This window comes from Amphiura filiformis, chromosome 16 (assembly GCF_039555335.1).
Source record: "Amphiura filiformis chromosome 16, Afil_fr2py, whole genome shotgun sequence".
Lineage (NCBI taxonomy): Eukaryota > Metazoa > Echinodermata > Ophiuroidea > Amphilepidida > Amphiuridae > Amphiura > Amphiura filiformis.
This window is the reverse complement of record NC_092643.1, coordinates 39,758,756-39,785,193: the sequence shown is the minus strand read 5'-3', so window position 1 is coordinate 39,785,193 and position 26,438 is coordinate 39,758,756. Positions and strand designations below refer to the sequence as shown.

The 26,438-nt window shown below is 36.3% G+C and overlaps 1 protein-coding gene across 5 annotated transcripts in view; it reads right to left on the bottom strand.

Moving 5' to 3' along the window:
- Positions 1–196: 196 nt before the first annotated feature.
- Positions 197–26,438, bottom strand: part of LOC140135973 (E3 ubiquitin-protein ligase TRAF7-like) — a 28,208-nt gene continuing 1,966 nt past the window's right edge. Inside the window, exons 2-15 of one of the 5 annotated variants that reach the window (XM_072157673.1) lie at positions 24,875–25,137; positions 23,289–23,386; positions 22,080–22,201; positions 20,116–20,252; positions 18,155–18,245; positions 17,691–17,832; positions 16,605–16,709; positions 15,866–15,943; positions 15,038–15,124; positions 13,887–14,022; positions 11,415–11,468; positions 8,007–8,155; positions 5,327–5,446; positions 197–4,862 (exon numbers count right to left, since the gene is read on the bottom strand). In XM_072157673.1, coding sequence (XP_072013774.1) covers positions 4,791–4,862; positions 5,327–5,446; positions 8,007–8,155; positions 11,415–11,468; positions 13,887–14,022; positions 15,038–15,124; positions 15,866–15,943; positions 16,605–16,709; positions 17,691–17,832; positions 18,155–18,245; positions 20,116–20,252; positions 22,080–22,201; positions 23,289–23,386; positions 24,875–25,137 — 1,654 coding nt within the window. In that variant the 3' untranslated portion in view covers positions 197–4,790. Of the gene's footprint in view, positions 4,863–5,326; positions 5,447–6,253; positions 6,403–8,006; positions 8,156–11,414; positions 11,469–13,886; positions 14,023–15,037; positions 15,125–15,865; positions 15,944–16,604; positions 16,710–17,690; positions 17,833–18,154; positions 18,246–20,115; positions 20,253–22,079; positions 22,202–23,288; positions 23,387–24,874; positions 25,138–26,438 lie in introns of those variants that run through there. The other 4 variants (XM_072157672.1, XR_011856593.1, XM_072157675.1 and 1 more) reach the window with 4 other exon arrangements.

Here is a 26,438-nt window from a genome sequence, read left to right as displayed (position 1 = left end):
GTCTACAAGTGAAGATATGTAGTCCTAAAACAGCTTGGCCACTTTTGTGTCTTTGTATAGCAACTGAATTGAGTTGAATTATGAACCATCTGGTCAGTGCTCTTAAAATTGGGGCATTTGAAGTGGTATTTTAATTTATAAAATTTGAAATAAATATGTTATTTATATACTAATGTCCATTAAAAGGGCATTTCGTGAGCCTCGTCCCCCCACTTTTTTCAAAAAAAAGTTAAGATTTTTATACCACTGTAAGCCTTTGGCTACATAATGTTTATGTACCAAAAAATTCGTTTAGCAAAAATATCGTCAAATTTGAATTACAACAGTGGCCTATGGAGTAGTGTAATACACTAAATCATGCATAACTCGCAAAATCAGAATCAACTGAAATTTTGGAAATAAGCTTTTTTCATGAATATCTACTGGAAAATGTCATAAAAAGTGGATGCTAGGATCACAAAATCCTCCTTTAGGTGAAAGAAAAACCTTTGCTTTTGTTCGAAATATTTGAAGATAAGCACGAAAAGTTCATTTTGCGTGATACAAACGTGATACATGCGAACATGGCAAATAGTGGCCCAACTTGGGCGACTTAAGTAACTTCGGGCATAGCATTTAAACATGAACTAGGAAAGAAACCAAGTTAAGTTTTTCTGTTAGCCAAGATATTACTGATTTTACTGCATATCACATTTACGCCATGCCCCCTTTTAGTTTTTTATGAAAACCAAAAAAATTGTCAAAAGTGGCCCAACTCATTTTCTGGACGATTTAATTAACTGAGCATAGCCTTTGTGCTCGAACTAGTAAAGAAACCAAGTAAAAGTTTTTCTGTTAGCCAAGATCCCACTGCATATAACATTGTTGTCATGATCAGCCAGCGAAACTGCAATTGTATAATTTTTATTGCTACAATCTGTACACCAAAAATGTTTGTTTTTGTTTTTATCTATGCACCCTTTTTAAGAGTTTGTAACTTGGCACTGAGTTATACATACATCCATTTACATGTAGGCCTATATAATACCATTTTTGTTTTTCTACACCAGTTAAAAGAATTGGTCTTGATTCAAATTACATCTTTGGGTACATAAAATCAGAAATATCCAACTTCCCAAGAAAATACAGCATTGAAGTACAAATCGTTGAAATCTGCATATTGATGGATATTAATCACTATACACCATCCCTATGTGCCTAAAGTGATTCATGCCCAGTGGCACAAATGGCTTAAGGCACTACAAACAGTTGGCTATTGCAGTTAAAATCCATACACACCCTATGGAAAATAAACACCACAAAACTTCATAACTTCCACAGAGTATGATTTCAAGTGCAATAGCCCAATTTATAACCGACTGTATATTTCTATAATATATATGATGTTATGTTACATAGTTAAAAATTTGTGATCAAACAACATTTAATCAAGCAAAAATGAGTCAAATGAAATGGTTGCAAAGTCCACATATCACTGGTGGCACAGCTATCCTGGTTTTTGTGAGCAACACAAAACTATACAGCACAAGAAGTCATCATACTGTATCCCCTACCAAGTTAGAAGTTCATCGGTTACTGCATTTAAACTGGATTAACGATTTTGCTTCCAGCTGGACAGACAGCCGATGGACAGACAGCCAACCGGACAGACAGCTGACCTGACAGATAGCCAGGAGCCAGGATTTTGCTTCCAGCTGGACAGACAGCCGACCGGACAGATAGCTGACCGAACAGACAGCCAACCAGACAGACAGCTGTTTTAAACATACAAGCCCCACACAACAACATTGTTGTAGGAGCTAAAAATACATCTACCAAGATTAAACTGTATTTTCCTCCAGCCCCAATCATAACCTATGCCACTGTGTTTTAAAAAAAACCTAAATAAACCAAGATAGGCTTTTATTTCCTGAGATATGAGCTTTCGTGAAAATGGCAAATTAAAAAAAAAGTTTAGCTATGATTATTTCAAACATTCTGCACTTCATTAGCATTGACTCCTTTTGCTTGACACCTCTTACCGTATTGTTCCTAATAAACGCCCATGGGCCGTGAGATTTCATGAAAGGTAAGCGTTTATTAGGGATCAATTTTGTGTGTACATTTTACATTAAATGACCAAAATAACGCCACCCACTTCAGTTTTAATCGTGTCTGTTTGCAGGAGGAATGGCTTATCATCATGAGAAATGAATTTCCAGTGAGACCTAGGAATGATCTAACATTCTTTTTATGTATATTTGCACTTAATAATGACAAATTTTATTGCTTTTTCAATTTTCATTTTGTAAAATTTTTGGGGTGGGCGTTTAATAGAGACTGGGTGCTTATTGGGAACATTACGGTATATCAATTTATGTGGCATTACAAGATTATAATTATTAATATAGCTATAAAAGTTGCACCTCATATTTCTTATCATATCATAAATACTGTGATATACATAATACATAAAATTTTAGTCTCACTTCACTTTCATTATTACACATAACCAATGATTCAGCTGTAATGTTTGTACACATTAAAAAGTATAAACAATGGGAAAAAAGGAAGAAACTTCAATTTGGCAGTCACTGGGCTCTTTCACTTGAAATCCAAACACCCTATCAAAGACTTAATATTCCACACAGGGAGTGTGAATTTCAAATAGAGTTACCTGAATGGGTGACTCTATTAGAAATGTACACTACCTGTGTGGAAGATCAAGGGGTGTATTGATTTCTATTGGAATAGCCCATTGTCAGTGTTTTTCCCATTTTATTACTTGATTATTGATAACTCGGCTCATGAGTTCACTAAAGTACAGTGCATAATGCCCTGTATATGTATATGAGTGCATGTACTATTACTATTTCTTACCTTGGTGAATCAGTGACGTCAGTACGCATTTCATTGGCACAGGTTCAAATCGTGAGCATTCATTCAAAGCGCTGGTGTACACATACACACATTTAAAGATGTCGCATAGATGCACACACAAAATATAGCTGTCTCAATGCACTGAGTCACTAACTCGCCCAGATGAAAAATAATCTATACTTTGATTAGCTTGTAATCGGTGGGACTCTTGACATCGTGGATTGATATAGAATGGTGGACCCACAGCTGGGCGCAGCAACTACGCGAACTGCGCTTTGCATATTGTGTGACTGACGCACGCTTTTGTGAATTTACACGGGCACAAGTTGGAACTTTATTGACTTGCGCATTTGCTCACATTTTTTGTGAGACTGGAAACAGCAGATTTCTTTCAATGATATTAGTGGAACAAAATATGGATTAAAATGTATGAATTCGCAACAATTTGTATACATTGATTTGGCGATGGATGAGTATCATTTTGTTAATTACTTTGAAAGAGCTGTTTTCTTCTGAGTTGGAAAGTGCAATAAGGTTGAGTTTGATGATCACACTTGACATGTCTAATAAAAAGCAACATATGACTGCCATAATTTCTAGATAATAACCCGCACAGCATAAAAGCTGCATCTCTGAAAAATTGCAGAAGGGGCATGATATAAACATTTGCATCCATGTGACCATAGACTTAGTTCTAGTCTGTGATAAAACTGCTGTTACTTTTAAACTACTCAAAGTATACACTGGCCTACATCTCCTCCAATTATGCAAAAACACACAAAAAGCAAGCATGTTTAAGATGTGCTTCAGGTTAAACGAGAAATACTGTATTTCGTCAAATAGTCGCCCCCACTCAAATAAACGCTTCCCACAACCAAGATGTTTCAAAAATGCCGATATTTCCATGATATCTTGTGTAGTAAGCTTACCAAGTTGCTCACATGGTCAATAATAGCATCACTTTTTGACGAAAATCTCATTTGGAAATCCGGAAATGAAGCAGAAGTCAGTGTTTCTAGTAAGTTCATAGTTCGTCATTTTAGCGTGAGTTTTAAGTTTACCTAATGATTTTAATGGGAATTATCGTTCTAAAATTGACCTTGAATAAACGCCCCCCCTTGGGAAAATGTAACACCCCTGGGGGCGTTTATTTGACGAATTACGGTATAGAAAATAATATGGATAAACTACACAAAACTTGTTTGGATTAATTTTGAATAGCATAATTTTGGTGTTTATATTGTTGTGAAATCCAATCAAGCTATCCAAGCCTTTGCATCCTAATCTTTTCTTTGGGTTGTTAATAATTTTTGTCTAATGTTGTCTGTGAGAAAAACTTTAAACCAATGACGTACCGGGTAAAATTGTCCCAGAGCCACAAACATACAGATTTTACAAGGATAAATATGTGCTTAAATTGATAATTTTAGTTATAAAATGGGCCAAAATGAGGATAATTAGCTATAACTTTGTCATAATGTAGGCTAAGCAAAAGATGCAAGTCACAAAGTATGGTCACTTCTGTCCCCGCATTTCAAGCTGTTTAGATGGGATGATAATGAACTTTCACTAACCAATCACATTGCAATGATTCATCTCTTTTATTCGACAATTCAGCATTGATGGTCCAAAGTGCTCAATGTGGGACAACAAAAGATTGCTCAATTTGGGGTAAAAATAACACTGAAATATGTATTAGAGTGCTGTATGCATCATATTATATCCTTCTAAATGTTTCATAACATAAAATTATAGGGGTCAAAGCGTTAAAAATGGACAGGTAGCAAAGAACCATGTAAAAGTGGTTCGGATAAGAGAGATTGGACTGTACATTAAATACCAATTTTCATTCATGTTGATCAAGAATTTGTGCGTTGGACCTGTACCCTCAATTCAGCTGCATAGAGTAAATGTCTGGCAGTGTGGTGACTTCACATATCCTTCCCGGGTCTGATATGGGTACCAAAACTTGGATAGGTCGTCAGCCCAAAGTACTTGAAGATCTGTGAAGATTAAAACAAACAAACATTTTTAACACTCTACAAAACCAGAAATGGTAGCCGGCGTACAAATTTTGTTTTTTTAAATGATCACTATCATAACCCCAAATTGACCTTTTCCGTAAATCCCATTGCGGGTAGACCTGAGATGTTATCATTTGATGTCACGTCGATGTGCATATCATTTAGTGAACAACGTTACTGCGTATTTCAAATCTGTGAAGTTGTGCAGTAACTTAAGTATGTGACGTCGGCGTGACGTCAAATGACAATATCTCAGGTCTACTCGAAAATCTGACTGATCCCAGAAATTGAGACGGATGACATCCCAGGTCTACTCCCAAATCTGACTGATCCCAGAAATTTAGGCGAAAGGGAACTAGAACCAAATAATTATGATCTACAATCCTACTGATGTATATCTAGCTATAGGCTACAGTCATCAAATCTTATCATTATCTTATTACCTTGATTTCCTTATCTTCTGATCCTGTGAATAAGAGACCATTTTTGAGAGTTATTGCATTCACACTGCCTTGATGTCTGGATAAGACTTGTAACGACAAGAAATTCTCCAAATTCCAGATCTGAAATTGTTTAAAAATTGATAACTAGTTAAAAATATATTCTAAATATTCTACATTCAATCTCTAATTTATACAAAGTTTATATTTCTGATCTCCCCATGAAGTCAGGTTTCCCAATAGTCTTTTTTAAGGCCAGACTTGCACTTGCTTGCCCACTGAAGCCATTTCACCACCAAAAAGTAAACCAAGTTAAGTTTTCAGCAGGTTACATATTAAATAAAGATGGATCGTGAAAGGACAGGCATCATGCTGACCTCTCTCAAGCTTAAAAACATATATGAAAGATGTACGTATTTGGCGACTGTTACGTTCCTTTTGATAGCATATTTCATTTCACCTAACATGCAATAATGATAAAGCACACCTTTTAAAATGTCATGAATAAATACTTTTAAATGTGCTACTTGTCGGGCAAACAAAAATAAATCGAACCATGAATGCTATCAGTGAAAAGCTGGTAACTTATATTTTGCACAACAAACAGCACTAGTTATTTACCATACAAAAAAAAGTTGCAACAAACTAGATGTAGATCAAATAATAAATGTTGGTATTTATACAGCGCCTTTCACATGTGCACATGTACCAAAGCACTTTACATTTATTCTGCTGTCATTAGAATATGTCAGCTGCCATACATGTACAATGCCCAAGGCATACAAATACCTTTGGGCAGCGCTAAATGGACAATATTTCACCCATGGGTAGAGAGAGGCAAGTACTGTAAAGCGCCTTGCCCAAGAGCACAACACAATGGCATCGCCAACACAATATTTCTCAATGAAAAGGCTTTTGAAAAATTCCTACCCTGATAGTACAATCATATGATCCAGAAATGAAAAACTGCTGGCCTGGACTAGCAGCCAAATCGGTTACAATTCCAATATGGCCACCAAGCCGTGATAAGTGCTCGTGGGTATTGACATCGAAAATAAGAATATTCCGATTGTAGGTGCCTATATGAAAGAAAACAAAAAACAAACCACAACACAAAAGAAAAGAAATCAGTAAAGTCTGAATAAGCTCTTTATGTTTAAAATTCAACAAGACTGGGATTTCTAAGTTTGTGAAAAGTTCAGTTTCTTGTGAGGTCGTACAGTTTCATAAGTACAAGAAGCCTTTGTTAACCAATTTGTGCCATATTGGACTATTCCAGTTGAAATCCATGTACCCATTATGGAAGACATGGCATTAATCTACCAAACACGGTTTAGAATGCAAATGGTGTCATCCATTAATGTAACCCCATTTGAAATTCACACACCCTGTGTGGGAGATTAAGGTCATGTCTAGATGTTTTCCATATGGGGTGTATTGATTTCATCTGGAATAGCCCTGATCTCTTGATAATAGAATTCAGATAGGTGCAATGTGAGAAGAAAGAACATACATTTTGAGAGAATAATTTTAAACCATCTGGAAAAAAGAAATTGTCAATTTCCACAACGAAACCCAAGTAACAAACCAAGTTAGATATAAAGCGAAAGAAAACATCAGGAAAACAATACCAATAACTTTTACCAACAAAGACAATAGTAAATGTTGCAAAAACCAAACTGGCAGCAGACTGATATTACAAATTTCACATTTTTAAAACAAAACAAATTAAATGAAGTAAAATGTAAACATATAAATTCATACTCTAATTATCATTATTAATTTGAATCTTATGACAGAGGTGGGGTGGGGGTACTAAAGTTTGGTGGCTCCAAGAATTCCCAGGCAGGATCTGGGCAGGACAAAAAGCCTGAAGAACAGCATGAAATGACCAGAATGGCCCTAAAATGGGTTGAAAATAAAAGAAATTGCATAAATCTGGACTACAAAAAAGCCAGAATTCAGACAAAACTCTGAACACTTGCATCCCTGCTCCTTTAAAAATAAGTTATTACGTTAAGAAATTTGAAACAGGAGACACTTTTTGCTTGGCCTTGTCACATATGGGGGAGAGCACCATACTACACAATGCATAGTAACATAGAGCATAGAGTCACATTTTTCCCATGAGAAGGAAGAGGGGGATTTCTACAGTATGACATAATGTTCTTTTTTGTGATCTTTATATGCAACATAGATGTAATTTTTTGCCATATTTTAGTCCTATTAGATCATTTTTAGTACCAATAAAAACATTTTTAGTCGATCTTCCCTCTTAAGCTAGTGTACCCTTGATTAAACACTACCAATAAGATCCAATGAAATAGGATATAGTTCTTCACCATCACTCCAAACATGGCCATCATAAATTTGCCACAAATTGCCAATTTTTTGCAACATGAATTAAAGGTATAAAACTAAAAAGCTGTTGAGAAAACTGAAACAACATCAAAATAAATTCTACAGCAAGTATGATTTTAATTTAGCTGCATTCATGAAGCTATCAAAGAAACTGTGCACAAGAAACTGAAAATCATAAACTTAAAAATTGCTGTGTAGTCTGCGGTTATTTTTTCCCAATTACCAACAATTTCAATGTCAGGTACCCACAAGCACTTGCCGTTATCTAGCAACAAAAAAGAACAAAAGGCGGTGATGAGTAAGCTACTGTTACCATGGTTACCTGGACGGTATTATCATAGGAGGCTGATATAAGGAACTGTTCGGCTGGGCTGACTGCCAAGTCGGTGACAATGCCAATCTGACCTGATAGAGACTTGACATGTTGATATGTCTCCACGTCGAAAATTTGGAGGTTGCGATTGTAGGTACCTATTGCATTGTGGGTAAAAAGGACAGTTTTTGATAGTTATAATAGGTATTTGATGATAATGGTTACCTATGAACCAGATGATGCGTTTAAGATGGTTGAGTTTGAGAAAATTTCCCTGATGAGTTCTGCACTCCCCGTTTCATGAAAGGCACACCATTCATGTGGCATTGTATTGATAATCAATTTCTTAAGTTTACTATTACGGTACCCGTACCAACTTCAATGACACCTCTGTCACTTTCAAAGAGGTGTTAGAGGGACTTGATGAGACAGGTACCCTGTTCAATTCTTAGCCAATCAAGGCTGTCCAGCGTGACGTTACGAGGTGTCACCGTAGCCGGAACGTATAATAGCAACATTTCAATTTACAGAAGTGATGTAAAAAATCACATATGTGCACCTTCAGGAAAAGGCTTCAATAAATATAAATGTATGCTAAACAATAATGTGTCTTGTTTAAATTTATAATATAATAACCTATAATAAGTTGCACCTGATGCAAAATCTTAGCTTAAGTTTCAGTGTATCTTTAAATGAACAAATTAGTGTTATATTAGCTCCCAGTTTATAATGCCTTTGTTGAAGGGATTGCAGAATTCATCAAGAATGGTTTAAATAATATTATTTCTTACATGATGATGTTAGATGTCTATGTGTAAAAACAAATAGCCTTGAAGTTTGTATGGTAAATTTTAACTGCATTAATATGACTGTTACCAATCACAACCAATTAAAATGCACTCAATTTTTTGAGCTGGTGCAAGCTGCAATTAGGCAACATAATGGTAAAGATAAAGTATACCGACAAAAATGTGTCATAGATGATGTCTTGATGAATGGCCATCACCTAATCTGTTTTATAGTTGGATGAATTAGTCATCTCTTGGCCAAAATAAATAAACAATCAAATAAAACAAGTAATAAATACAAAAATAAATAAACAGGCATGCACTGTATACATTTGATTACATAAAAGCATTAATTGTGTTTTATATGAGTTACTTAAATTTCCTACCATGCAAAGTAACCAGTTCTGTCTAAAAAATAAAAGTCAGTGTTGCATATACATTAATCAAAATATAATGCCATGCTAAATAATCTCTGTTATTTATTCTGTATTATTTGTTCTTCCTAAAAATAGCAAGATTCTGTGCAAAAATTGCATGCATAAATGAGAATTAAGCACCTAGAAATTAAAAAAAATATGGTGTAGGTTTTTCTGTAGGCCCTACCATCAACATGAGGGACACAAATTGCACAACCTAGCTATCCAATTTACTGTTCTCCCATGATGCCCACAGTAGTGTGTACAAAATATGCCCCATAATTTAAATGCAAAAATGTTGAGATGAGTGATTGTTAATGATTCCTGCCTCCACCACAAATTTAACCCAGGTAAAAATGCTTGCACCCGAGTCAAAGACTGCTGGGCCACACTGCACCGTCATTATGAAGCACATTAATTACAATACATTGCAACCAAAAATATCAAAATATCAAAATGACCTGATAGAATTTTGAAAGAACTTAAATTTGTTTTAAAGCACAAGAGGAGAATATTTAATTCTAGAAGAATGGAAAGGCACATAAAATGAACAACCCAGCCACCTCCAGCACTTCAGTTAAGCCCAGTCTATTCAGCCAGGACCGCTACACTTCGGCACTTGTGGGAAGACATCTAGTACAGCAGACAGTACATGTACAATGTGATTTTCTCATTTATAATTAGGATTACGTCATTGCCAGAGCTTGTTTATTTGTTCATTAGAATGATTGACAGCGGTGGCCGGACGTATTACTCTTTGTTTTGTGAGCGGTACAAAAATGTGATTCTCTGATAAATTATTGGTCAAGGTAGGTCAATTCGGACCGTCTCTTCCCCAGACCTCTATGTAGGACTCTATGGTATCTTCTCATTACATGTTCGAAGTAAGACTTGGCCGGCGACGACGCTTGCGATTTGCCTGTCTTCTACTGAGGTATAGCATGGTATAGGCAGTTTGTAGAGAGTGTCTTATCTCATTATTATAGGATCTCTGATACAGCCTTGCCTATTGCAGATTAGGCATACAGTGTTGACCGCACGGCTGTGCCTTATCATCTTGACACTGGTCCATATAATTCTAAACACAAATTTCAGATTAACTGAAAAATTGAAACATTTGGATTACCACTTCCTGATATATGAAACTGTAACAAGGGTCAAAATACACAGGGGGGCGCAATGGGCAGAATTTCAGATCGGACGATCTGGTGCACGAAAAAAGAAATGGGTCCAAATCGGGCGAGATCATTCCAAATGTTGGTTGGTGTTATACTCAGGGAATGCCAGTATCTGGGCACATGGGGATGCTAATAACAAAAACATTGTGAAACAAATTATGGCTTTGAGTTACCATAGCGAAATTGAAATAAAATGAAATGATCACTCATAAAATACCACAGAAATGAAACATATATGAATTCCAACAGCAAAAGATTTTTGAAACCATTTTGAGAAGCAAAGATTTTGCGCACCCACACCTTTTTCCAGCTTTTCCAGCATGACTGTGTTGCTCAAGCTATGTTTACTGCCAAAAAGGCATGCAAGTTATGTTATCCAAAAACCATTGTCTTAATATTGTGAACCTAGTACAGACAAGTGAGCATTAGTGCTAATTTGGGCCATGTTGGGCCAGAACTGGCATGATGATTGGGCACAAGGGAACTAAAATACTACCAGATATCTGCCAAATTGCCAAAGAATGGGACCAAAAGGTGCACCTCAAAATTTTGGGCACACTAAAATCAAATGGGAAGAGTTAAGACATAGACAAGCACTTTTATTTACCTGCACCAACATTTAAGTCAGAGGGAGAGGAAGAGAGAGGTAGAAATGCATTGGACTATTCCAGTTGAAATCCATACACCCCCTGATGGAAGGCATGACCTGATTCTTCCACACAGGGAGTGTGAATTTCAAATGGGGTTACCTGAATAGGTGACTCCATTTGAAATCTACATCCCCTGTGTGAGAGGATAAAGTCATGTCATCCATAGTAGTGTATGAATTTCAACTGGATTAGCACATTCCCAAGACCCCTGATTGTGCCAATTACATAACCAACGCTGGCCCATTATTTCACAAGGAATATGATTACATTGACATATATAGTATTATTGACGTATACAGTATTATTGTATTAGAATTGTATATATTCTCTACACTTCTTATTAAGTGCATTTTGTCTTTTCATGAGATTGAAAATTTGATCAAACCTTCATCGATAGGATGCCCATTGTACATGCCATTATGATGTGATTCTTTCAACCCTGGGAAAGTAAGTAAAAGTCATGCAAAATGCACTTCAAAAACTTGGATCGTATCTATCCAGACAAATTACACACTCTTGTTTAATACTGTTTGTTCACATCACTGCAATGTTAGGTATGAAAATGGGTGAACATCAAGAAGAAATATCTTGACCTATATAAAATACATTTTATTTTAACTTTTTTTTAATATGAGTAGGATGCCATGCTGTGGATATTTGGGAGACAGGCTTTGAGTATCAATGAGGTTTCTATTGGTCACAGCCTGATCAAGATATTGCCATTAACATGGGGTCCATTTTATCAAAAGTTGTTTGGTATGATGCAGCCACAGCTTGTTATCCTAGCTCAATGATTGTATTGTCACTTCGTTTACTAAATCATTATTGGTATATGTGATGCGATCATGCAAAATCAGTCGGAACTCGGAAATATTAAATTTTCAGTTTCTTATGGAATAGTCAGAAACATTTACAAAACTGCATTTTGCAGAAAACCCCATTAAAATTGAACAACCAGTTCCAAAGATATGAGCAATTAAAGAGTTTCCAAAACAACAGGAAACAAAAGGAAATATTACCTTTGTTTGGCTATATCTCAAAATCAATATTCCCGAGTTCCGACTGATTTCGCTTGATCGCATCACATATATCAATGTGTAGTTGGAGAACACACCATGCTTTTTGATATGTATACTAGAAGATCCTTTGGTGTCACAAGTAATGATTAAATTAATAAAGAATAAGTGAGGGGCAGCTTCAAACTTGAACGGCCCTTAAATTGCGTTCCATTGCTCAGAATAGTAGAAACCGTCTCCAACCGGATGTGTAACTAGCGGTTAAGTTTCATTAAGATAATTGTTGGGTTGGGGAAAAAATTCAAATGATTATGGAGTTTTGTAGATGGGTAAACACAGCATGAGTGCTATTTGAAGGAGTGCATCATAAAAACAAAATGGAAGCCAACCCACACATGGGAATAAATGCTGTATTCAAAAGGCTTCAATATATCCAAAGAAAATTCCTGCTGCAACTTGGATATTAATGGGAATGATGATAACAAGTAATTCTTGTCACCTGCATTTCGCATAAACAGTGATTATATAATCTTTTTGGTTGCATAATTCTAAAAAAATTATAAATCAAAACATCCTTCACAAACCATATGATCAAGTTCTCACAAGGCACCTTCTGAATCAGTAAACACTCTTTTTGTAGTCATCTTGATCAAACACACAATGTGAATTTGTCAATTTATTATTTTTGAAAGCCTTGTAAATTCCTCATTTAAGTGTATTCAATTCAATTCAATTAAAAGTGGTTATTTCGACAACCAAGAGCCTGTTTGTTGAAGCATTATTTATATCTTACTTTTTCACAAGCCTCTCTAATGACAAACATGACATACAGTAAAAACTTGATAGTTAGCATATGTGCTTACTATCGAGCGCTTTTGAAAACATCAAACTGTATCATAGCCCGATGCTTTACCAACTGAGCTAATGGGGTTGAGACACAAATTTGCAGGACTACTTGTTCGTTCATAACTGTGTATCGATGATTTGCTCAAAACCTTTTACACTTTTGTGGATGGGGCTCTTTATGTTTGCATGTTTTAAAAGCGCTCTATAGTAACACATATGCTAACTATCAAGTTTTTACGGTAGTGCTTTTAGCTTCTTTGAGGCAGTGATGTCAACGTTATAATGCTACCATGATACCAGTATACATTTGTACCAATTGTGCATATGAGTCAATGAATTTGCTTTACTACTGTGACTACTAAAAACACACTTACATCACTGCTTGAAGTACTAAAACCACTACTAGAACTTAATAGTAAATCGCTGTAAACTTTTGACGAGAATGCACTTCCGCGAAGTTGACAAGGCCCAACTCACAAAATATACGATCAGCGGAATTAACAATGTGTACGACGCATAAAGCTCACATGCTATGCTTCGGAGGCACCTTGTTAAAATCATGGAGGTACGCTCTCATCAAAGATTGACAATAAAATACTATATTTAAATATTACTTATTACAAGGAAAATTAAAGATGACATCTTGCAGTCCATATTGGGCCCTTCCATTTAAAATCTACACTACCCCTGTGGAAGACTTTGAAAATATCTTTCACAGGGAATGTATGTTTTTCAAATGTAATTTGTCAGGGTTAATCATTTTGCAACCCATACTCCCTCTTAAATGGCTTTACTTATATCTTTCACAACTGGAGTGAGTATTTCAAATGGAAGTTACCCAATTGTCTATTCTATTTTAAACTCATACTCCCTCTGTGGAAGACTTTAGCTAAATCTTCCACAGGGGTAGTATGGATTTTAAATGGAAGGCCCCATTTCACATAAACATTGATTAGGTGTGATCATAACACCTAGTATGACTTCTACATACTCACCCATTATAATGTATAGATTTGTGATGAGTAGTGAATACACAGATCCAAATTGGTGGTCTAGTTGTCTTTTCATTGCAAATTCCCCCCTAGCATCCCACACAGCTACCGTATTGTGAGATCCACTGTATAAATATTCCTGTGTATGGTAAGAAAACCAATAGGGATGTCACAATCACAGGTAAAAAAGAATGGTCTGGAGGGAGTACCAATGAATATTTAGGAATAAGCAACAATCTCAGAAAACATGGTTCGAACACTTTACAGACTTAATTGGAAATGGTCCCCCTTCTATTGTACGGGGCTGGAAATGGTCCCCCTTCTAGCCCCGTACAATGTTATAATGCACAATGTGCTCATCTTCAGCATATCTTCTCCCAAACTTGATTGGTGGGGAAAGGAGAGAGGTTATACAGAAGTTTCCAGTAACTCACATATAGTTCGTAATCAGCGAGCAGATTAACATCAGTACATTTTATTTCAAGAACTGTCTTGTAAGATCTCGCTAGAAGCATCATAAATTATTAAATCAAGTCCTATACTTTGTCTACTTTCTTCAACACACACAATATAGAATATAGGCCAGGCATGTCAACTATATCACTCTCATGGGTCTACTTTTTGGCATAGTGGTAAAGCCTAACAATTTCTGCTGATTACAAGCTGATCAAACTGTAGTATGTACACTATGATAAGATGAGCATGAGAATTAGAGTAACTGTTCAAACATATTTTTCTGAGATTGAAGGTAGCCATCAATCTTGGTGTTTTACTTTGTTGCTCAGACCAACCAAGACAATAGGCACACATTGATAACAATTTTGGGGCATTTTTTTGTCCAGTTACTTCACACTTTAAACAAGGCCTTTCTATGACTATCATACAGTAAACACAAAGTGAACAGTGTTGTAGAAGCGGTAACTGACAAACTGCCGAGCCTGACACCACCAATTTGAAATGAATTATTCATCGCAGAACACTGCCACTTCCGCCAATGTCGACTCATTGCCAATGTGTGGTGACTGACTTCAAATTGATTTGCCCAGGCACGACTCTGATCAATATTACCTTATTACATTGCAACATGAAAATACCCCATGGTGACAAAAAAATATAAAAGTGTAAAAGTTTTAGTTGTTAAACAATTTACGTACCTTCATAGGATCTAATGCTAATGCTCTCACCCAATGATGTAAACCTGAGATAGTCTTGATTAAGTCTAGTGTTTCTACATCCCAGACCTATAGTCAAGAAACAAACCAAAGTATTTCAATAATGTTACCTTCCCAATGACGGAGCAAACCAATTCAACATGTCTAAGAGTTTTTATTTCATTATACATGTACACATACATGTATGACCTTCTTGTATTGAAATAATAAAGATATTCACCAAACGTTTGGGCCAAATTAGTACCATGGAATATGAAAAGTAAATTTGCATGGGGAAAGTAGAACAAAATTAAAATAACAACAACAACAAATACTACCAGGACAACAACAGCAAAAACAAAACAAAAACCCACCACCAGTGGTAAAATTTCACTGCACAGTGCAAGAATAAAACTTGACTCTCCAAGTCTTATTTATATAGTGCATTTGGCTTCATGTGACATCATGCCGTAGTTACTTTGCTCATGTACAGATGTACCACCTTTGATCATGTGTGTAAACATGCCAGTTCTTTGAGATAACATGCATGATTTAATACCACTTGCACTGGAGCACACACTGATGCCACTCTTTCGAGGAAGCCAACTGAACTATAGTTGTTTCTGAGAACCATTTGATTCTTGCCCAATCTTTGCTGTGCAAACATAAAAAGTTTATGAGAATCACGTTGGATTCACACAAATTAGTTTATGACAAACATCGTAAGAATCAATTTGCAGATTCTCTCCAAAATTCTAGCCCTGGAATAAAAATCAAGCAAAGGGTCACTGCCCAAATTGTCATTTTTTATTCAGATGAGCCGGAACTTACTTTGATTGTTGAATGAGATGACGAGAACAAGTAAAGACCAGCTATGGCCAGACAACAAACCTCTTCTTCATGGGCATCCTACAAAAGGAAATATACATACCATGTTAATGTCATCATGCAACTGTATCTTTTGTGTAATATTTGATAGCAGGTGTCAGGCTATGGGAACCATTTGAAAGTGATCAAGTCATATATACGCGAAGTTTTGTTGCCTGAGCCAGCGAAACACATTTGGCTACTGGTTGCCGATGGCGTGCTTGGCACAAGGGATCTGTTGTTTGAATCCCAAGAGAAACTAACAACTTATTGTTAATTTTCTTCCTCTAAAACTTCCTTCTTTCCTTTCCCAGCACCGAAAAGCACTAGCAGTGCTATGTGTATGAGTGTTGGTAGTCTTCAATTTATGTTAGAATTCAAGCGTATGAGGGTGAGATGTGTAAATCTGTATGTTAAAAAAAGGGCAGCAAATACCAAGTTTAGGACAGTATTATTAGATATTATAATAAAAATGCATTATAAAACACAATAATAGAGTAAATTTGCACTTCAGATAGAGAAAACTTAAGGCTGCCACAATAAGGCAACTCAAACTCAAACGTGTGTATGTGTCCACAGTTAGATAGTGAAAACTATAAGTGGTGTACCTGTGTCCATGTTTGCCAGTGGCAACAGTGGGTGTGCATATATGAGGGGGTTGTTTGTGGGGGGTGTATGTTTGGGTGTAAGGAGTCCCACATACCTTTCTACACTTATACTCTGTCGCTGCGTCATACTTCCACATACGTATTGACTTGTCAGCACTGGCACTGTATAAATATTCTCTTGTCGTCAGTAATGCTGTAACCTATGGATAATAATCAATATAAAGAAATAGAACTGGTTACATATTATTTAACATATGATATCAATATATGTCTTAGTACAATTGGGCCATTCCATTTATAATCCACACTACCCCTGTGGAAGATTTAGCTACAGTCTGCCACAGAGAGAGTATCAATTTTGAATAGAATACACAATTGCGAAACTTCCATTTGTAATACTTACTCCAGTTGTGGAAAATATAGGTTAAGCCATAATACAGGGGGAGTATGGGTTTCAATATGATTAACTCTGACCAATTACATTTGAAAAAATACTCCCCCTGTGGAAGATATTTCCAAAATCTTCCACGGGGGTAGTGTGGATTTCAACTGGAACAGCCCATTCTTATCACAACCTTATCTTTTCTACAGGAACAAGGCATAAAAAGCACAAACAAAATTTCTTGTTGAAAAAGGGCTATTCCAGTTGTAATCCATACACCACCTTATGGACATAGCCTTAATCTCCAACACAGGGGTATGAATGTCAAATGGAGTCACTCATTCAGGAAACTTCATTTGAAATTCACACTCCCTGTGTGGGAGATAAGATCATGTTTTCCATAGAGGGTGTATGGATTTCAACTGGAATATAGAACAATGAGATCCTGTATTTTGGGATCACACACCTTGCACACAATTTACACAGAATTTGGTCATACTTTTTTTTTGTAACTTTGATGATCCACAATATTCCCACATTGGATACCCAGAATATTATGAAAGTTAGCGAGAGTGAATTACCTACTCTAAGGGTTCAGGTGACAGATGCCTAAATTTGGGCTGTCCGCCTGATGATAAAAAAAATACTCTAAATTTTATCATCTGATTTGATCGCGCTTACAAAAAAATTAGTAAGAAGGTTGATTTTTATGGTTAAGGTTAGATTTTGGGCAAAGGGAAACCCCATGGGGAAAACATACTTGCACTATTCATTTGATAATTTGACCATCATTACCTACCTTGTCTGTGTGACCCTGCATGTTTTGTACGCATCCTTTGGATAGCGCCTCTACATTCCATACTTTGATAACGTTATCACCTCCACTAGAATATAGCTGATGCTTTCTGGTTGCTAGGCAATGGATGGGAGAATTGTGACCTCTGAAAGTACAAAATCAAATAATTATGGTGGATACACAATGTGCATGACATACTGGGAGACCAATCAATATAAAATAAGTCCAAATTTAACATATATTAGTTGAATTTTTACAACTTTTCCCCAAATTTTTGGCAAAACTTGAAAAAATCTGGCTACAAAGAGACAAAATTGTGCAATTTAAAAACAAAAAACATTCATATACCAAACTGGCCTAGACAAAGGGGCCATTTAATTTAATACCAAATGATCATATATGCGACCCGTGTTAGTGGCACATCTTCCCGTATTGTAATTTGTAATGAGTATACCTATCTCACTTACCTTAGTGTACCAATACATTTGAACTCAAATGGCAGCTGCCACGGATCACTACCAGAGAATGACAATTCATTAAATGAAGAATTTCTATTGACTGAAACAAGTAATAAGAAAACATAATATTAATAATCTTATTGCAGTAAGAGCTGAAGAAGCTGCAAATAATGATGCACAATATCAAATGAACACGACATGTCGACATAGGTTTAGGAACCGGGGGAGGGGGGCTCAGCCCCTCAATAATTTTAGTGCAGGGGCTGAAATACCTTTCAGCCCCCTCCCTCAATAATCCTAGGTGAAGTTAAAAAAATTGTGATAAAATAGAGGGAAAATGGGTATTTTTGACCTAAAATTGCAAAATTGTCTGACTCCGAGGGGGAACATACCTTGGGCACCACCCCCCAGGGTGGCCCAATTTTCAGCCCCACCTCCATGTTGAAAATCTTTCTAAGCCAATGCATGAGCAAATGCAGACTATTGTAATATGAGAAACTGCCAGCTCCAGGGATGTAAATAGCTGTTGAAAAAAATCCCTGAAATGGTGTGAGCGAAGCGAGCAAGCCGAACGCTTGATTGCAGCACTATCTTTTTAGCGAACGCTAGGGATCAGGGAATAGGCTATGAGGGTATCACCCCTAAAAATTTGTGTATTTTTTTGTTGCTCTTTTTATGATGAAATATCATCATTCAATTCCGAAAATGTTAAAAAAAGTGAAATAAAATAAAAAATTCCGGAAAACCGGAAATCCGCAACAAAAACCAGAAAACTTACATCCCTGCAGCTTTAGCCACGAATACCTTTCCATTCATTATTTGAACTATATTAAAGACATTAATGTATATCTTTTGAAACAGATTGATCAGGATCATTCATAGTTTGTTAAAGTAGCAAAGATTCTGAGTGAGTACCACATTACTGGGATCTGAAAAAGAACATTTTCTACTTTAAATGATTAATATGTATATTTCAGCAACCCTGTATATGTTGCCTTCTTCAACATTTGATGCAAAGTGACTGCTGCATCACATGTTGAAAAAGGCAATAATGGTTGCCGAAACGTATCAGCCTGTTGTGTAACAGAACAAATAAAATTAAAATATTGAACCACCAATGTTTTGGAAGTACAGATTAGCTGCTTAGGTAGCGTTGCAGAAAAGTAGGATGCGTTCCAGTCCCGGGTTCCAGTTTCTTAAATCAAGTATCAGAATAAAACACTCATGAAAAAATCTGGAAAGCGCGTAAAATTGGACAAAAACGCCAGAAAATAAAGCTAAAAATCAATAAATTTGCAGAAAATTTTGACATCACAAAAATCTGGTTCTAGTGTTTTGACTGGAAATTCTCACGCCTGTTAAATAATCTTTTTGGATCACCTACATGTACGTACTGTTCCTGTATTTAATTCTCATACACAGGTGTACATAACTGATATAGTGTCAATATGTGTGCTAACTTCACAGAAGCTCCAACCTTCAGCGTCCGGCTGCTTATTAACAAGATTGCATAGCATGATTGGTTCATATTCCCCAGTTGTGCATAATTATTATGTACATGTTGTGTCCGTAAATTAAATAAAAGAACAGTAGCAGCAAGCCATACCACAGCAGCTGAATGAAGGGAGTATCCCATTATGCTTTGTGGTACCATTATAAAACTGATTGTGCCATAGAAAATGTACACAAAATCCCACACTTCAACTTTCAATTACTCTCTTAAATCAGGGAAGCTTAGACTTTTGTTTGAAAAAATATCACCCATATAGTATTGTGAATCTATCAATAGCTCTCAATATCTAAGCGGCTCTTGTTTATATTTTGTATACATTTACTATGGAGCAGGCAGATATACTGCAATGCATGATGGGATACTCCTTTCAGCTGCTGTGAAGCCGTACCATCAGAACCATTTTGTTAGGAGACATGACATATAAATGACTCCAAAAAGTAAACTTGGTCAAGCATACCTCTTATACTTGATACACTGCCCCCACTATTTGTTCTGGTATGAGTACGACGGAATGACGGAGATTTCAGTTTCTTCTGTTGGTTCTCAAGTTTTTCATTCATTTCGTTGAATTTCTTCTCCATTTCCACAATAGCTCTGAAAAAAAGTAACGTAAAGTATGATATCAGTCATTCATGCATATGTCAGTCTGATTGAACATGGTGTACAATAGTCAAGAGAAAGAAAGTTATCAAATGAAAATTATAGCAAATCCAGGTTTGGATTTCCCACAATGTACAAGGTGTCCCAGAATGATTTATACCGTGTTTGAACAAAATATCAAAAATATGTAGTCAACAGTGTATCTAATCTTAATAAGTGCAATACAATGCCACACATGTCTCCTACTTATTCTGTGACTTTCATGGAAGTAGCTTGATTCGTTTTCGTGTGACATTGCTATTACTGAAAATGGACAAAAACTGCATGTGTGTAATTTACAGTGTAAAGGCATCATAACACATGGATCCTTTATCACCATCGTCCAGCCGCACTGTGCAATATATTGGAGAAATCCCACATTCTTTTATAGGAAATACACCAAATTTGGGACAGATGTAGAGCTTACAATGCTAAATAATTCTTGATAAAAGTGAAACATTTCAACATGACATCAGATATTTAGGTTGAAAAACATACTTTTTATGTGATTTTTACCCCAATTTTTACCCAAAAATGTCATTATTACAGAGGAAATAACTTCCTCAAGAATTCTGCGCAATGAATTTTAATCTTCTTCGTTACGTATCTGTGGACTTGCCAATATACTGTAGACATAAATGCATGCTGTGACACTAAGGACAAACCTTCTACTTTTATGAAAAATCCATCTCTGCCGGCATTTCAAATGATGAAACTCAAACACCGCAATAATTGGCTTCAAAACTACCGCCAAAGAAAGAATAATTTGAGGTCACTCAAGCGTAGCAAATCCTTTATTCCATACAAGAATTGCTTCAGTAACATCATAAATAAACGATAGATATCGACTTAATAGAAGTAAGAACAGGACACAACAAATATACTGCATAACATTTTCCAAATAACTTTGTGCTGAACGGTTAGTAATTTTACAGATTTTCAAAATACATTGCTTTGTCAAAACTTGGAATTCACCATTTTTACGCAATCCTCTCTAACTTCTACTAGAAACATCCAATTTTAAAAATCTAAAAAATCCGAGAAAGATAAATATATGTACAACTTAAAAGGCAAAACAATATGACCAATAGAAATGCTGTTCATACCTAAAAAATTCCATCTTTCCCGGTATAAATCATTCTGGGACACCCTGTATAGCATCTTTTTTGGTTTATCCTTCGTGTAAGACTGCATGGAATTAGCCTGGCACAAATCTTCTATTGAAGGATTATACAGCTTTACTCCGTAAGCTGCTTAATTCCACAATGGAGTCTTTACACTAGTCTAACTCATGAATATCTAATTACACTAAGGATACACCCCTGTTTTTTATATACAAAAATGACAAAATTTCCCTCCAAGTCCAAATACCAGAATTTCCCTCCAAACACCAATATTTCCCAGGAAGGAGCTTCTCAAATTCCCCACTTTTTCGAGCCATGCATGTTAATTCTCGCAAGGATTAAAAAAAAGATTTGTTTGAATGGATGTTGATTCTCATAAATTTTTAATAATTACCATACATGTACCTCAACACTAATCAGCAGCTTTGCCATAACAATGATATGGTAACTCAGAATCCTAAATTTAAACCTAACACTAAACCTTACTTCATCCCTGACCCCTAATCACAACCTTTACTTGGCTCTAAAACTAGCTGACTCAGCATACAATTCCAATGCGGCCAATAAAGCATGCGCAGACATGGAAATACTGCTGGTGTTTTTGAGCAGTGCATGATGGGAAAATGTGTATTGATAGAATTAGTTTCTGGCAACTTACAATTGGCATTGTTCCAACTGAAGTGACAGCGTCTCCTTGGACCTTTCTAAAAAGGATACTTTCTCTGTTAGAATGGATACCTTCTTGTCCAGTTCCTTGTTTTCATGATGTAGTCTCTGAACCTGAAAAAAACAATGACAATGAGTAAATCTTTGCTTGTCCTTCATCAGAATTTGAAAGCATCAAAGCAATGTTCCATGTTAATCAGTGAACATGATTCTGTATGGTTCAACCTTTTAGACCTACAATGTACTACCAAGGTTAAAATGTGTTGGGACATTTATGGAAATGGAACACTATGGCCATATTTACATTATTTTGAATGTGATAAATCAATGTTGGGTGCACCCAATTAATGTTGGCTGCCACTAGGCATGTGTGACCAAAAAGGTAGGATTCAACATTGATCGGGGGAGTGGGGGCTTATTTACATTACCCTATCAAAACTGTCCCAAGACTTATGACCATTGTAGCTTTGAATTGTTCTGGAAACTTGAACTTGCCTCAAGTTGTGGTTAAGCAATTGTTTTGAATCACCATACAATGTAGCTGAAATCTGTGCCTAAAGTCTTCACCTCTCAAGATGACAAATCTACATTGTACAATGTGATGTTTTAACTACTCAGTTTAGACATTTCATATAACTTTTTTTTTATTAGATTGGTAAAGCTTCAAAGTTCCCAAATGTTTTGGGAGATCCCAAACATGAACATAATTTTACAGGTGCTTGACCAAATTGACAGACGCATCCCATCACTTTACGGTTTACCCCATAGAAATGCAAACTTTGGTATCAGGTGAAAGCTTCCCCACCCCAAATCTGGTAGTTTGGTGGTTACCAACCTTGTGGCTGTACTGTTCTATGGGCACTTGTTTAGTCTAGGGTACACAATTTTGCTCAGGACTAGAATCCAAATCATTGGAGCAATTGAACTCAAAACACGTTTTGGTGATGGGCCTTACTACTAGATCAAAGAATTGGAGTGTCTACACAGCTTTCTTACTCTGCCTTAAGCAACTTTTCAAAATCTAAGTATCTTGTTACAACATACCAGGATTTTAAATATGTTATTGCTACTTTGGTGTTTATTCAACTTTCCCTGCAACTATTTTCAGTAGCCCATGACCTAATCGGTAGTAGCCCAAATAGTTTGAAACAATTTAGGGCCCGTATCGCCCGTATAAAGAGCAACTTCTAAAAGCACTAACCTCATCTCTTGCTACTCCTCGTACCACAGGCTTCTCCTTGTTTTCACATTCCAACTCATGTTCTTCAACCATCTCAGCAGTTCCAGTAAAGTCACAACCTACAGGTACATGTACAGAGTACATTATACAATGTGGATGTGTAACTTGAAATACATGTACCTTACCACGTTTTCACACAGAAAGAAGGCAGGATTCCCCTCGCTAAGCACGCGCCTCAGGAAAGCTCGGTCATAAAACGGATGGATTATATGCATCAGTGATACATGTACACCCTGCCCAGGATTTTTAACAAAAGGCAGCTAGCACAGGAAAGCTGCACACCTTCCTGTGTAAGGGAATTTCAATATGAGCCCTAAGAACCTACAGATACATGCTTTTTTTTTGTCCATTTGATCATACACCCCCATCAGACTTTCCTTTGAACTTTATTTATCCAGGATACCTCCATTCAGTGTCCACCACAGCTTTCCAAGGAGACCCTGATTGGTGATTATACATAATTAATGTAATTTCAAATTTGTCTATGCTGATATGTCAGCATTTCTAAAAAGTTTAAGACAATAACACAGAGTGCTCAACTAGTCCTATAGGGCCTATATGCCTCTCATGAGATGCATTTGCCAAATCCGGGACTGCCTTTTGAGGAGAGCCCGAGCAATCACTCTCTACTGCTCTCCTTAAATCTGATCTAGGAGAGTATTTTTTAGCTCTCCTTAGTTGACCATTCTCTCCTTACATTTTTGCAAATTTTACTCTAAACAGCACTCCTTGAAGGCTCCAGAAGAGCTATTTAATGCTCTGCTGCAAAGTCCAAAAGACTTGCTTAAACATATGTATGTACACTAATTCCCAGGTTCATTATTAAATTTTGATTTGCTCTGAAAAGCCATCCCAATTAACAATACAACATGGAAATGGATATTGCCAATGTAAACACTATCTAATGTGATCAGATGGGATGACAAAAAGCTCCACTACTACAATGTACGTCTGAGGACTCCACAATGGGATTTGCCTCTAACACTCCCTCCTGGTTACAAATAAGGCCAATGAAAAAAAATTGTTTGTGTTTGTTTGCCCTTCGCAAACGACCCAAAAAATACAAAATATCTTGTGGTTTTTTTTAAAACTCAATAATAACTCATAAAATTTCATAATTTTGGCATTTTTCTCTCCCAAAAGTGTAGTAATAATTTCCCGGAATAATTTCTAAGAAACACTCTTGTACATGTATGTTACTACATTCAACTTAAAATACAATCAAAACACCACATCATGTGCTCAATGGCTTTAGTTGCGCTGTAAGAGGATCACTTTCCATATTATGTCAAAAAGTGCCCATGAAAAAAAATAAAAGGATCAACCTAACCGACCTCCACATTTTTGTCTCTGAAAGGCAAACAAATAGTTTTTATTGGCCTAATCAGGAAAATGTTTACTTTGGGCAAAAAAAAAATAATAGTGAATATGTTTGATTCACCCCTGAAATTCACTTCCCCATACTATCTGAAAAAAAAACCCCACTGATGCCACATCTGCCGCCACTGATTAGCAGTTGTGTATCTGGTAATTAATACCGTACTAACCTTTATCATGATGCAAGCAGGATACAAAGTAACAAGTCTTGCAATGTTCTTCTAAATGTCTCCTTTGAAACTGCCCACACTGCAGACTATTAGGACACTCCACTGTCTCATAATCACAACAGGATTCATGATCTTTTCTGTCTTTCAAACAAATCTGCTGCGGACACCCACTGTCATCTTCTACCACATCTTCCCTGGAGTTGAGACGCTGAATACCATGGCGGCAGTATACCACGAGATCGCCAATTTGTGAAGAAATTGCTCTGAAAATTTTACACATCAACATTTTAGTGGTATTGGAATAATCATGTGATGCGATCAAGCAAAATCAGTCAGAACTCTGAAATATTATTCAGTTTCTTATAGGATCTAGTAAAAAGCATATGCAAAGCTGCATTTTGCAGAAAACCCCATTGAAATTGAACAACCAGTTCCAAAGATATACATGTATTGCCTTTGTTTGGCTATACCTCAAAATCAATATTTCCGAGTTCTGACTGATTTTGCTTGATCACATCACATTAGATCAAACAAACAGTCTAACACAGGCCTTCTCAAGCTCAACTAGTTTACATCATGTATTTGAATTGCCAACTGGAAAATTTAAGTGATCATGAAGTACCAACATGTCTGAGGTAGCTCGTGCACATAACGAGTAAGGTGCAGTGGTGAAGCTTTATTGGCGGTCCAGGGGGCAGCGCCCCCTGAAGCTCTGTGTTTTTTTAAAGGCCCAGATTGGGTATTTTCACCCCTTTTTTGTTCGAGATTATAATATGTGAAAAAAATTATTAAAATTACCGTGCGCCACTTCAACTGACTCCAAGTACCGGTACCACAAATGGCATAGTGGCGCGCATGCCGCCAGTTGGGTAAATACTAGAACACAGACCTAGATCCGACGACAGATCAACGGATCCACATAAAAATGGGAAATAAATTGCTTCAATAAACGTTTAACTTACGATCGATCGACCACAGTCATTTTCACGATACACCTTCTCTCATGTTTAATTTATTTGCCAGTTGAGAGGGCCTGATCTAACAAATACGTATAAAATAACTATGTGCATAATTCACTCAGTAATATAGTTCTAGGTCATGTGTCTTATGGTGGGACCACAAAATACCTGGTGGCGTTACATTTTTCTCTTCCCTTTCTGATTTAACTTGTTGTCACAAAGTTATTCTTTGTCCAATTGCATCAAGTTTGGGCTCATTATACAGCTTGATTATTCTAATTTTCAAATATGTTTCACAATTTGGAATTCCAATTCGTTTAATTAGCGAAAAATATTAAAATGTTAACGAAGGTAAACCTGGTGGATATGTGGTAGAGGATATGTGGTAGAGGAGTATGTACAATCTCTGTGGCAAATGCTTTGAAGACATGAAATCTTTTTGAATTTTAATTATATCATTGTCAAATTGTGTGCTATACATGCAAATCATACCTGAAATGAAAGCTTGTTTATTCATTATTCATATTCAGCTATTAATTTCATCTAATCGTGTTTACAAGTATTCACTGAGAACTGCAAGTCACAAGAACCACAATTTTTTACTA